The 14,645-nt window shown below is 38.7% G+C and overlaps 1 protein-coding gene across 1 annotated transcript; it reads left to right on the forward strand.

The window, feature by feature from the left end:
• Nucleotides 1–5,180: 5,180 nt before the first annotated feature.
• Gpr65 (G protein-coupled receptor 65) lies at nt 5,181–14,267 on the forward strand. The gene is made up of 2 exons (XM_060387998.1): nt 5,181–5,254; nt 9,941–14,267. Exon 2 carries the CDS (start codon nt 10,361–10,363, stop codon nt 11,372–11,374), a length of 1,014 nt encoding a protein of 337 aa, XP_060243981.1. The 5' UTR covers nt 5,181–5,254; nt 9,941–10,360; the 3' UTR covers nt 11,375–14,267.
• Nucleotides 14,268–14,645: the final 378 nt, after the last annotated feature.

Consider the following 14,645-nt stretch of genomic DNA (forward strand, 5'->3'; position numbering starts at 1 on the left):
AATATAGAAAGTGGCAATGTTTGCCAGTACTTGTTACAGTAACCCTTACCTTCCTACTCACACTTCTCTATCCAGTTACTCTTCCAAGTACATCCAACCTGGGCCTGCAGACAGTAGTAGATGATAGCTATGAAAGCAGCCAAACACGAAATTATGGATAAGCTTAAGACATATTGAGGCTTTTTATGATTAAAAAAAAAAAACCTCAATTGTGCAGATCTCAAGAGTGAAGTCTGTAGCTGACAACAGTGTCACAATATGAAAAGGTTGGACATGTCTGGTGTCCGCTCTGCATAACCACATTTTACAAGTTCTGGTCTGATTCAGCATATAAGTTATTAACCTGAGTGGGGGGAGACTTCATTTTCTTAAGCCCTGTAGTCTCAGTTTAATTCTTAGGACTCAAAGATGGGGAAAGTAAATTTATGCTCCCTTGAAACTATCGTAAAGTTATCTTCCACTGCCAGTGAACAGATCCCAAGCAGGTAACACTAAATTGTTCAAAAAGTTATGAACTGTCCCGGGAATTCTGGGTCCCCTAATATTGAAGAAAATACTGTGTAAAAGGCTGAAGAGAAAGTTTCTCTAAAATTCCCTTTAGCGGGAAGCATAGAACCATTTGAGTTCCCTCTCAAGCTCCTACAACACCAGAGTGTCAAGGAGAAGGCACACACTAGGGCTTTGGGGAACATAGGCCATTCCATAATTACCTTAGGAATAAGTTGTGTTGTCCCTTAAAAACTTGCACCCATACAAGTCAGAGCTTCTCTCCTACCACATGGCTCCCAGGGGTTAAACTCAGGTCACCAAGCTTGGTGGTGGGCACCTATACTCACAGAGGTGTTTCACCAGCCATTGTTTTGCTCTGAGGTTTGTTTTTTTGGTACTATCGTCATCCAGACCTGTCACTGAATCTCGTGGTTAGAGTGGTGGGAGGCAGAATTATGCCACCTCCAAGAATGAAGAAAGCAGCTTCTCCCTCTTGCTGCTGTCAGCACAGGCTACAGCAGTAACCAGACTCTTTCAGTCAGGTATTTGAAACTGTTCTTTGACCTTGGAAGGGTGGCCAGAAGCTTGCAGAGTGGATAGATCACATTGGAACCCAAAGAGTCAAGAAGAGTTAGTGCCACAGAGACTGTAGCTAACGTGTCCTTAAGGGCCCAGCACAGTGGGTTCAGCAGTGCTAAACTAACCAGAATGTCTTTTCTGTTCTTTGTCTCTAACCAATTTTACAAGCCTGTTCCTCAGGGCTCTGCATTGATCACAGACCAGAGCCTGACTGCTTTACAAGTCACAAACACAGTTTGTGTTTACAGCAAAGAATTCTGGCTTAATAGAATCCTTGGCAAATGTGATCATTACAACAAATTCTCCAACTTTGAAAACTGCCTCCTCTACGAAGTTCATTTGCCAGCGATGTTTACTGCACAGATTTGCTCAAGCAATGAAAAGGCAGCCCCAGTTTTGCTCCCATGCTTTAGCTGCAGTATGTTTTGTCAGAGAGCAATCTAGCAAGTCTACCTCGCTCCTAAGTGTGAAGAAACTGTCAATTATTTTATTTTTCTGTCACTGTAACCAAATAATTGACAAGAAGCAAGAAAGGGTTTATTTGTCATAGAGTGAAAGAGGGTATAATTCATCATGATGGGGATGATATGGCATCAGGGTGTGATATGACTGGTCACCTTGTGTCCACAACCAGGAAACTGAGCATGAACAAGAAATGGGGCTACTCAAGACCCATTCTTACTGGCCCACATCCTCCACCAAGGGCTTCACAGCCTTCCCCATACAGCACCACCACTGGGGACCAAGTGCTCACACGTACACACTGCGACATATTCCATGTTCAAACCACAGCACAGTTCAGCAGAGAAAGTATTTCAACGTCCAACACAGTGCTGTCCAATAGAGAGAGAATGGTAAACACAGACATCATTTGGACTTTTCTATCAGCCACACTACGGTTAAAACTGAACATTAACCTTTATGGTATATTTTATTTAACCTCATTTATCCAAATTACCCTAACAGTATGTAATTAATAAAAATACTTAACATATATTAGTTTTCTTTGTACTTAATTTTCTAAGACCCCATACTTTATGCATATGTCACATCTGAATTTAGATAAAGCTTCACTATCTCTGCAGCATTTCCCCAGGCAAGTAGTCCAGGACACCATGCTTTCCATTCTTTTCAGTGCCTCTTTTGAGGCTAAATTTATAGCCTTTTCCCCCTCTTACTTTCTGCCAAGAATCCTTTCTCTCTATGCAACAAACACAAAATGACCAATTAAAACTGTAAAAATAAAAAAATGAGAATACGTAACAGGATCTCAGAACTTGATGCTGCCATATTTGCTCGCTTCTTTTAATCTTAGAAATTGCACCAGACAACTGGTGCAGCTTTAAAAGAGAGAAAAAGAAAAAGAAAAAGACCTTCATCAGCAAAATAATCGCCCACACTGTCTGCCCCATAATTCTGATTCCATAAGGCCAGTGTTTTGAATAACTGTTCATTGATTCAGCCTTTATATTGTTAAAATACCTCGATGTATCTGGGCTCTGGAAATCTCCCAACTATTCATTTAATACCATTGTAATTAAAATATGTTACTGCTACATTTTTAACTAAACAAAATGCAGAGTCCGTAATAGTTGGTGACTGTCTCCTTGTGTGAAGTAAGCAAGGTTTGGTCACTAACATTTTTCCCCTATTTAAGCAGAAGTGAAAGTTTGTGTTTCTCATGTTCTCTTGCTACATCCTCTTTTTTTTCTTAGTGTTTGAAGAATAAATAGATATATGATATGGATTTGAAAATAATCTGTCTCTAAAAACAGCAGTATGGTCTATCTAGGTAAAATCAGATATTGTACGAATCATGAGATACCCATGAAATAGACACAATAGTTAGACAAATGTGCAAAACGAAGCATAAAAATAGATTTGGGGAGTGTCATCATGAGTAAACAGAAACTATTATTTTCATTTTGGTAAATTTTTAATCCCCCTATTTCTGTGTGTGTGTGTGTGTGTGTGTGTGTGTGTGTGTGCATGTATTGTGCAAATTCATATGTGTGTTTGTGTGTGTGCAAATGCATGTGTCAGCCTGAGGACCACCCTGGGAATTGTTCCTCAGGCACCATCATTCTTGCCTTTGTTTTTCTTCTTTCTTTTTAAATTTAAGACAAGTCTTTTCTTAACCCAAAGTTTGCTTGTTCCTGCCTTCCCAATACCGGCGTTTTGATCACGCACAAGCACCCTTGCCTTTTTTTAAACTGGTTCTGAGGATGGAACTCGGATCCCCTGGCTGCAAAGAAAGTGCTGTGTTAAATGATCCCTGAAGCTTTGAGCTTTAGTCCTCCTCCTCCTCCTCCTCCTCCTTCTTCTGCTTTTACATTTTATCTTAATTTTTAATCACCTTAATGACAATATGTCTTAAAGTTTTCAGTTACTACATACTATTTTCAAGCCCTTGAATAATTTACAAATTCATTATTTTGTGGTTTTGGTTTTTGTATGTTTGTTTGTTTTGAGACAGGCTTTCTCTGTGTAACCTAGATGTCCTGGAACTCATTCTGTAGACCAGGCTGGCCTCCAACTCAGAGATCCAACTTCCCCAGCCTCTCAAGTGCTGGGATTAAAGGCATGAGCCACCACAGCCAGGCATATTTTTATGATTCTTAAAGTCATACAAAGAAAATTTCAAAAGCCTTTACATTCCTGATATACCCTAGTTAACTCGAAGAGGAAAAAAGTCTTTGCTATATCACAAGATCACATTTTTCCATTAACAAATTCAGACTTGGTATAGTCTGGCTAAAGCCTAAAATTAAGTTAGAATTTTCCACTCTAAACTGATTTCATACTTATAATATTCTTGCCTTCATTTCTAAACAAAGCTTATTGGAAAACAGTTTTGAAATGATGTCAATCTTTTCTTAAAAGTAGCATGTTCTAGAAACTAATTTTACTTGTGCATTAAACTACAGCTTGTTTAAGTATTGCATTAGTGTTTTAAAATAATAATCTATAGCACTCAAAGCCACATTTTCAAGTATCATGATTATCTATTTGCCTGAGCCACACACATTAGCTGCTTTTAACAATCACTATTTTCTATTCTCAGAGGATTACTAGAAGAGAAAATGATGCTGTAATCAAATACTATACATCTAATCCTATTGGTACCCCAGAAGAAAAGAAAAGGGTTTCCACAATGGTGGCCATCTTGACCCTCTCATATCCCCACCTTATTTTTGCTATTAAACTACTGTATTCACCACAACCATTTACCCCTTCTGTTTTATTTCCATGAACCAACTCATCCCAAACTAATCCACAGTATCCTCCTCATTCTCACACATCCAAATGACTCATGCTTATTTACGCGTATCTCTAAGTGCTTATCTGTGCCTCTGTTGCGCCCAGGTTGTCACTAAGTGGTCCCTGCTTACGTGGTAGTATGCTTCTTTCTGGGTATTAGTCAGGGCCTATGTAGACATCCTCACAATCACTGTACACTAAGAATATCATAGATGTACGGACAAGACAGAGAAAAGAAGGGATTAAATAATTGCAACATATCCTATTAAGAAAAATGAGAAATCAGAGGCTGTAGAGATTAATCAGTGGGTAAGAGTGCTTGCTGCACAGCAGGAAGAGCTGAGCTTGCATCCCAGTGTCGAGGTAAAAAGCTGTGCATAGCTGTGTATATGCCTGTAACCCCAATGCAGCGAGACAAGCTGAGACAGGAAGGTTGCTGGAGCTTGCTAGCCACTAGTCTAGGTCCAGAATCAGTAAGAGACTCCAAAGAAATAAGGCAGAGAGAGAGAGAAAGCAGGACTCTTGACATCCTTTTCTAGTTTTCAAAAGTATTTATCCTGGTGACACACCTGCACATACATTACATACATTACACACATATATGTTCATACATTACACACATACATATATAAGAAAATAAAAAGGTATACTTGTAAGGATACATTTATAATTACAATACAATGAGAAACGAGTTTTGAACATTACACCACAATAAATGACCTAAACATCAATTAAAGAATTGAAGGGATCCTTTTGTTTGAACTCAGATAAAGTAAGCCTCCTCATTAAAGAGCTGCTTCCTCATTGGCTTATGACAAAATATGAGTGCAATTTCCTGTCTCCGCAACACTACTGGTTTCTCTTCTTGATACAAGCAGATTTGCCAGCCTCCTCAATCAAGAGAAGCATCACTCCAGAAACAGGGGTGAGTATGAGATTAAAAACTAGAACAGGATTTCAAAGTAGATTGCACCCGTTGGCATAACAATCAACAGTGTCTGTAATGTTTCATCTGGTTTAGGCTTTGTGAGTGTAATAAGACCAAGCTTTGTGAAAGAGATAGAAATGAGGAAGACACATGGTTTCTTCTACTTTGAGTGGCGGTAAGGGGGTATCAGAACTCAGACTTAGAACTGGATAGGTGACGATGTGGGTGTAGGAGAAACCATGTGTGCTCAGCTCTCTTCAGGATGCAGCCTTTTGGCAAACTGATGGTTTAGGAAGAAGCTCTGCCATCCCTGGCGGGAGAGCTGCCTGCCACTAGAATCTCCTCGCTAGTGCAGAGGTCTAGAAATAGTTTTTACATGGATCGGAAATCAGGTAAGGTTGCTGTATGTCCCTAGTGCCAGTAAGCATCAGTTGTAACTATTTGTTAATTGAATAACTGTCATAGTATCAGAAACATGTGAAGACCTCAGAAACAGCAAGTAAGCTTATAGGTGAAATCGAGTGTTTCTGTAACATTGTATGGGAACAGTTTGCTTTTAGCTATTGTCATAAATTATGTTACTTCTAGAGCTATGCCATAGATTGTCTTTTTGGCACTTCACAAGATTTAACTTTAACTCATCCATATTTTCTCATTTGGAAAAGTGCAGTAATAATGTCTTGTTCATACTATTATTTTTTAAAAGTACTTCCATTGAATTAATAAGTGCTATCTACAAGGCTTGGCATTACATGTACCAACTCCCTAGACCACCCTGTAATGCTCCTGCCTGACAGTCAAGGATGGCTTGTGGGACAGTAGAAGGGAAAACAGCACATTTCTGAAGTTAACATATAGTGAAGGCTTTCTCTGTGTTAGGGTTTTGGCATCATAGGCCATCTCTTTTAACCCTCATAGCAAACCAATGACATGAGCACTAACATGGGAGGAAACAAACTTAGACGAACCACAGATTCCCCAAGAACTTTGGGAACCTTTGAAAAAGCAACCACAAGCTTGTACTGCCTCTGTTGCTCAACAGACAAGATGCTATCTGCTTTATCAAGCCACCCTGGCTGGTGGGTACAAGGCAGGAAATGCTTTTATAGCTTAAAAAAATTCATCCTGTTGAAAACTCTAAAACCTTACTAGAATAATTTTCTCTGTCTTTGCTTTCGTTGAGACAAACATAATTTATTTAGTAACACACAAAAGAAAGAGGCCCCCGCTGCCCACCCTTCCATTCTTGGTCCTGGTCTCAAGAGAGGAAACGTTTATAGTTTAGATGTTTTTCCCTTAGATGCAGAAGCCTACCCGGGGGTGTGATGTTGCCATTTTCAAGTGCCCTGTCCTTAGCAAGTTTTGCAGTCAGCCCTTCCTTCATGTGGTTCAGATCACAGAGTTTCATTTTCTGTCTTCACCAAGAGCCTTTAAAGGGTTTTTCAAGAACTGAGGAGTAAATTTTCTGAGTGGCAGTTACCTGCCAATGTCTAGATTTTGTTCTGGTTCTTACAGTATAATTATAGGATGACATTCATTTTCTTAGATTATAGAAACATGGATACTCTATCATCTGGTTTCAATGACTGCTACTGATAAGCCCTCTGTGTCCCCCCACTCCACCCCCCACTTAGTTCTTGGTCTCTGCAGTTTGATCTAGTGTGTCTAACTTTGTCCCATCTGGCACCAAGCTTCACAGGTCACAGGACTACATGTCTCTCATAAGTTTTAGAAATCAATCAGCCATTATGTTTGGGAACACTGCTCTTCACTAATCTCCCCTTTCTTCCTTTATGGAGCTCTAAACTGATCTTTTCAGTTTACACTCCATGGATCTTTGATGGTGTCTGTTTCTTTTACACTGATATTTTTTTTTATTTTCTTAGTTTTATGTAACAATGCTCTCTTTTGAGTAATTTTTCCTCTTGCATTTTTATTCCAACAAAGTCTACTCTAATATTTAGAGAAAATATAACTATTCTATTTTTACATCCTCTCTCTCCTCCCTTCTTCCTCCCCACTCCCCCCCTTTGGATACACGACTTCATTCTACAGCCCAGGCTGCTTGCAAATTGATGATGATGCCCTAAGCCACAGCTTCCCAAATACTGGAATTACGGGAGTGAGCTAATCCTCCCCCAAGCTGTTATTTTTATTTCTCTTCAATCATCATGTGTTTGATTCCGTCTTTTATCTCTTTAAACTGATTAAATATGTATGCTTCATGTTACGTGTGTATTCATTTATCTCTAAAGCTTTTGTGTACCTCGTTCTCTAGGAGTCTCTGCCCCCTCCCTTTCTTCTCTTCCTTCCCCTTCCCTCTCTCTTGGGTATGTTTGATGAGGTCATATTTGCTAGGGCTCCTATCTGTGGGATCCTTTGAAGCGCAGGCTGAGAAAGCCTTCTTCATGAGAGAAATCTATGTTAATTTCTTCAGGGTGCCTTAAGAGTCCCATGCTTTGCATTTAATCCATATCTTCTGTGAACTTTTCCAATACTGTTCACATTATTTTTATTGATTTTCATGTAAGAAAAAATAAGTAAATTATATTTCTTAGGAAGGCTTACATGCACCATCTCCATGTCAAACATGTTGTCAAGATGCTTTCTGTCCCCAATCACCACAACCATTTCCACCACTTAACACTTCATTTACAACATTACACATGTGCAGACAAATGTGCATGTCCTAAGAATACAATCTAATCAGTCTGTACAAGCTGAACCTCCTCAAAGCAAGTGTACAGCTTGATAATTAATTGTATGAACCGGACATGCTCAGTCAACCAGCAACCATGTTATGAAACTATCGAACTCTCAGAAGTCCCCTCACACCCTTTTTCAGTGTCACCTGAACCTGCCAAAGGTAATCGCTGTCCGGACTCCTAGCATGAGCTTTAGCTGGCTTTGTCACATAATATGACCTCTGTTGTGTAGTCTTGTCTATTATCATTGTGTTATTAAGCTTCAACATTATAATTTTATTTAGAACAAAAAACATCACTGGTGTATAGGTGCTAATGATCTATTCTACTGCTAATGGGGATTCTAGTTGGTGTATATTACAGACATGGTACTCTAAACATTCTAATCTTAGTGCCTGCTGCTTAGCAAACGTATATGTATTCATTTAGCAACAAGATTGCCAGATCATGCGTAAATTTTCCAGCTTCACATATGTGTGGGTTTGGGTATTCTGCATCACCACCAAACTTGCTATTTTCTGCTTTGCACTTTACTCTGGTGAGTATGTTAGTGCTGCCTCATTCATATTTCCCTGGTGGTTAATAAGATTGAACTATTATAAGTAGGTCAAACAAACTAAACTAGCAATGAAGACTCAGAGCCTTTCTAAGTGAGGCTCCGCTAGATTCTATGAACACTCGGGGGAAGATTGTTTTTCTTTAGCTCCTTGCATAAAGCAGGCCAAAGTAAAAAAGCTTGCCAGCTTTTCTTTGTTGTCTGTAAATGTCTCTGGAACATGTGAGTCTCTTTTCTGGTTTGCACTTTCTCAGAAGCCAGAGCCCCCTAAATCCCAGTGTGTGTGATGGTAAAAAGGCGCTTTCTGCCTTCCTGGTGTGAATTCTGTTTCTGTAATCCAGAGGCCCTGCTTGTCTCTTCCACCCACATCTATCTCCAGCATATCACCTCCTGCTCCTCAGCTCTGCTTTCTGTTTTCATCACAAACATTTTGCTATTGATTTAACAGGCTGCTCTGCATGTTTGATTCATATCATTAGGTATGATAAAACCAGAAGGTTTGGGGAGTTATACTGTTCCCTTTTAAGAGTCAGATGTATCCTAGATGTATTCCAGCACCAGGATCATGCCCTTGTGATAGAAAGTCTTTTTGTGTATAGAACTTGTCTACACTTGGAAAGAGAAAGGTACTGATGGCCAGAATATTATTCCCATACAACAAATGGTCCCATCATGTAAACCATCTAAATTACCAAGAGATCCTACAAGTAAAAGAATTGGGAGCACTTCTCTATGACATTGTCACTTTACAAAGGAAAAACCTCAGCTCTATGGATGAAAGTTGATAATCGCAACATTTCCTCAGAGCTGAGATGGTTCTGTCTCCTCACGTATGGAATATGTGTGAGACACTGTGAACTACATTTCATAAGAAACAAAGACAAACAGAAGAGGAATGACTGTGTATTAACGCTCAACAAACTATATTTTATTAAACTCCACTCTATTGTGTTATGGAAATATTTTTTTAATAATGTGACTTCTGAAATCCTTTTTACTGATGTATATTAAATTGAAACTTCTAAGTCATGTAAGCATGTAGTTTAAGAACACTCCAAAGCAACACAATAAAGTAGCATTTTCTCATCACAACCAACTAAATAACATTCTAATTTCAGCCACCAAAATGGCTTTAATTGTTTAAAAAACTTTGGTTATGGTTGTTAGATATTGTCCAGGGAGAAATATAATTCTCTATATTATAACTTCTTTTGAGTAATTCTTATTTGAAATAGGCAAACCATCCCCATCGGATAGTTTATTTACTAAAGTCCATTAGTTGTTTTAGTTAAACACTTTTTTTGTACTTTAAAATATTTGTTATTGTCAATAAATGAAATAAGACTGCCCCAGAATCATGATTGTAATAAGGTTATATACTTTATAAACCTCTAACCTGTTCTAGTTCATCTTTCATTACAGAAACAAGACACTTTCAAAGAACACCAAACGGTATGAGAATAAAGCCTGTGTGCTCATATTTGCACCCATCTCCAATCTCCTGTAAGATTCTAAAGCACAAATTGAGAGGGCATAACCTTTCAAGAAAGCTAAACACCCCATGCTATTGAACACAAAGACTTCTGGTGGCTTAATTCCATTAATCGCTTTAAATCACCCTCAGGAGCCTGGATCCTGACTTCTAGTAGCGATAGTGTGTGTAAAAATTGACCGATAACCACTCTCTACATGCATTGAGTTCACTAGAACTTCAAAAATCAAGGAAAACCTACAAGAAAAAAAAAAAAACTAGTGAAGAGAATTTAACATTGGAAACTTACACAGCAAGGCTTCCTTTCCCTGTTTACGGCCTAAGAAGTGATGTAATTGCCACCATAAAAAATGACGATGAACAGCACGTGTGTTGAAGAACAGCATGACCTGGACCACTATCTGTTCCCAGTGGTCTACATATTTGTGTTTATAGTCAGCGTTCCAGCCAACCTTGGATCCTTATGTGTGTCCTTTCTGCAAGCAAAGAAGGAAAATGAACTAGGAATTTACCTCTTCAGCTTGTCACTGTCGGATCTGCTGTATGCATTGACTCTACCTCTGTGGATCAATTACACTTGGAATAAAGACAACTGGACTTTCTCCCCCGCCTTGTGCAAAGGAAGTGTTTTCTTCACGTACATGAACTTCTACAGTAGCACAGCATTTCTCACGTGCATCGCCCTGGACCGCTATTTAGCAGTTGTCTACCCTCTAAAGTTTTCTTTCCTGAGAACGAGAAGATTTGCATTCACCACTAGCCTCGCTATCTGGATATTGGAATCCATCTTCAACTCTATCCTCCTGTGGAAAGATGAAACAAGTGTTGAGTACTGTGATGCAGAGAAGTCTAACTTCACTCTCTGCTATGACAAATACCCCTTGGAGATCTGGCAGATCAACCTCAACCTGTTTAGGACATGCATGGGCTATGCAATACCCTTGATCACCATCATGATATGTAACCATAAAGTCTACCGAGCTGTGCAACACAACCAAGCCACGGAGGACGGCGAAAAGAGAAGAATCATAAAGTTGCTTGCTGGCATCACGTTGACGTTCGTCCTATGCTTCACCCCCTTCCACGTGATGGTGCTCATCCGCTGCATCTTAGAGCGGAACATGAACTTCAGCGACAAATCTGGAAAGCAGACCTTTACAGTGTACAGAATCACAGTAGCACTGACGAGTCTGAACTGTGTCGCTGATCCAATTCTGTACTGTTTCGTGACTGAAACGGGGAGGGCTGATATGTGGAACATATTAAAATTGTGTGCTAGGAAACCCCATAGATCACGAGGACAAAAAAGAGACATACTTTCTGTGTCCACGAGAGATACTGTAGAATTAGACATTATAGAATAAAGGGCGGAGGCAGGTTAAGTTGCATGGTATTATATAATAAAAATTATATTTTGGAAAGAAAATCTGGGAGACCAGGTGTTCTGAATGAATAGTCTACCCCAATGGAACATCGCAAAGGTACATTGTACGACTTCTATGTTGTCTTTTATTAAATAAGGTATGAAGCTGTATTGTTTTGTACATATCCTAATGAGTTGGTACCATCCTTATTAGTCATAATATCCTTTGTCTCTGTGCCATAACCCCTAAGAGACAGGTAGGACTGCTAGTCTTTAAATCAGTGGCCATTCTGTCTAATTGTTACCGTTCCGTCGTCGTTGTTCTACCTTTGGGTTTTCAGTCTGTCAACGCCACTTCTCTTATCTCTACGAGCCTGTCTCCAACAAATGGAACCACTAACTGCTTCTAGTTGTGTTCATTAACAAATGGGGAAGCCACCCCATGTACTGGGATTTCCCATTAAGCACTTACTGGGGTTGTGAAAGAAATGGTCTCCTGAACTTCCATGAAGTTTACATCCATTTAAATCCATTAGTCACTGAGTCACATAAGGGAAAAGTTAATGAACTCTATATTTTGATCTTGATTTCCTTAAATTTATAGCTGAATATATGGTAATTGAAACTAATGGGAGTTTCCATCCAGACAAATAGATATTTATTGGAAATCTTACACTCACAGGCTTCCTCTTTGACTTAGGATGTATAAAGAACCTTGACCTAATACATTCTTTCGAATCTTCATTGTGGAATTTATCCTGCCTAGTTTTAGGGAGGCACTGGATAGGCATTTCTTTTAACCAAAGAAAGTTGGAAGGTTCTTCTACCTCCTCTTTCCCCTTTACACCTTCTCTATCTCCCATTTCCCATATATTCTTTCTCCTCGTACAAAAATGATCAGCTAGCAAGTGTCTTGATACCACTTTGGTCCTATTCATTGTGAAACAAAAGCTTGATAATCACAAGGACTGATATGTGTGACCCAGGATCTGTGCACATATGGCAGTACTTTTCCATTGGTCCTCCGTGATGAAGTGTGTACACAGTAGAAGGCTACCTTGCCTTGGTGCCGTATATCCATGCACTGTCCACTGCCTTTTTCTGCTCAAAATGCAATGATTTCCCCAAAGCTCTCTTTCTACAAAAATGCAGAAATAGTGACAGCCCCTGATCTTACTGTTTATTTATTTTTAATCTTGTGTATGTGTGGACGTTTTACCTGCAGGTGTGTCTGTGCTCTATGATTGCATCTGCTTCTGACAAACAGACAAGAGAACAATGTGCACTGTCTGTTTAAGGATAGTTGTTGCACCTATCCTTGTCAGGACTGTGGACAGCTACTCAAGAAGCAGCATGCCTTCAGAGAGCTGGTTAGAGCAAGGAGAGCCAGTTGGAACTGGCTCCAGGACATAGGTATGTGGGAAATTCTCAATAGTGCTGGCTCCTGGGCATTCCCCACCACGAGGTGACACATTGAAGGCATTGGCATACAGCTAGATAGACATTTTAATTTATTTGCATGGGATTTTTGTTTTATTTTCTTACTCAGAATGATTTTTTTATACAATGTACACTTTTGGAAAGCTACAGGAAAGACTACATGAAGACCGGGTTTCTTTGTTTTGTTTTTGTTTCTTGTTCTTTGTTTGTTTACCTCTACCTTCCAAGCCTTACTTAAGGAATCTATGGATTAAAAATATAAAAATTAACTCTTTGTTCTGTCTAAATTATATAACATTATCTTCCTGAGAACCTCTGTAACAAATCTTTTTGTAACAAATTTGTTACAAATCTTTTGTAACAAATACAAAATGATCTATTTCTATTCCTTCTCTCTGATGCTAAGCTAACAGTCTTCCAAGGACAACTGGTGTTTATTCTAGAGTAATGATTGAATAAGTCACTGCTTACCAGTTACCTCTGCTGATTTTGTTAAGGTGATTTATTTATTTTTAGTGGGGTGAGTTTTGATTTCAAAATAGAATCTATGATACAGAGCACATAAGGCATCTCTTTATCTTTATAATCTTTACCATCCTGGGTGCTTCTTTTTGCCCAACCTCATACTCATCATTCTCTTATCCAGGCATGGGGCTCTGTTCTCTCCTAGTTAAACCCATCCCAGTTGCTATGGTAACAGTTGCTACTGTAGCACTGCTGACCCAAGAAGGCTTTGTGATAAGTGATCATACACTTGTCTGTGTTGCAAACCCATTATGAAATCAAAAGAATTCTTGAAACAGAGACAGGAATACAAATGCATAGACACAACAAACAGAAAGAAAAACATTTCTATAACCTTTTAGCATGAGCTTCTGCTGTTTTGTATTATGTCTAATATCAACTAACAAAACATGTCATCTCTTTAACCTTTGAAGTAATGCACCATTTTGGTTTGTTGGTTTTATTGTTTACTAATCAGTGGCAGAAAGAAACAATTCAAATATTTTCCTTTCTTCTTTCTTCTTTTTGTATTTCTCCCTGAAAGTGTCTGTTAAGGGTTTGTTGCTTGTTTGTTTTCTTTCCTTCCATATTTTATTTTCTATTCAACATTGTAAATAAAATAAATACAATGTATATGTTAGGATGTTTTCAGACACAGAATTTTTTTCTTCCTCAAGATACAAGATTTTATTTTGTGACCTGTCCATTTACCAAATTTATTTTATTTATTATTCTCTTGCATAATACATCCTGACCATAGCCTCTCCTCCCTTCACTCCTCCCAGTTCCCCCATCCCCTCTCTCCTAGACTGGGGTGTTGTTTTAAGAAACTGACTATCTCTACTTTTCCTTTGTTCTATTCTAAAATTTAGTCCTAAGAAAGGACTAAATTTATTTATACCCCCTAGGTAAAAACCTCTGGAGGGAGTTAGTGTTTTATGCATTAAAAAAGCAAGCTGTGTTTTCAAAGTATTCTTTTGTCCTATCATAAAATTCATTTTGATTCAAGTAAAAATAGATAAATAAAAGATATTTGTACACTGTAATCTCTCTCTCACTCTCTCCTCTCCTAATATATTAAAATAATTGAAATAAAACTGTGTAGTATTAAACATTAAGCTGATATTAAAGGATAGCTAGAAATCACAAAGGCAGGGGCAGATATTGGATGAAGTAGAAATGATATGGCAGTTAAGATTTTTCTTTTTCAAAAGTCTTCTAGTGATGAGTAAAGAGGGTAGTCCTCTTTATGACCACTAGGGGTCAATCGTGTTCTATCACGGAATTTTGCAGGTCAGCGTTCACTACCATTCAAGGACCAGCCCGAC

Source organism: Meriones unguiculatus, chromosome 7 (genome assembly GCF_030254825.1).
Source record: "Meriones unguiculatus strain TT.TT164.6M chromosome 7, Bangor_MerUng_6.1, whole genome shotgun sequence".
NCBI classification, from domain to species: domain Eukaryota; kingdom Metazoa; phylum Chordata; class Mammalia; order Rodentia; family Muridae; genus Meriones; species Meriones unguiculatus.

Bases quoted from the DNA above. Each gene is read 5' to 3' on its own strand.
- Gpr65 (XM_060387998.1), top strand. From the start codon at position 10,361: ATGACGATGAACAGCACGTGTGTTGAAGAACAGCATGACCTGGACCAC.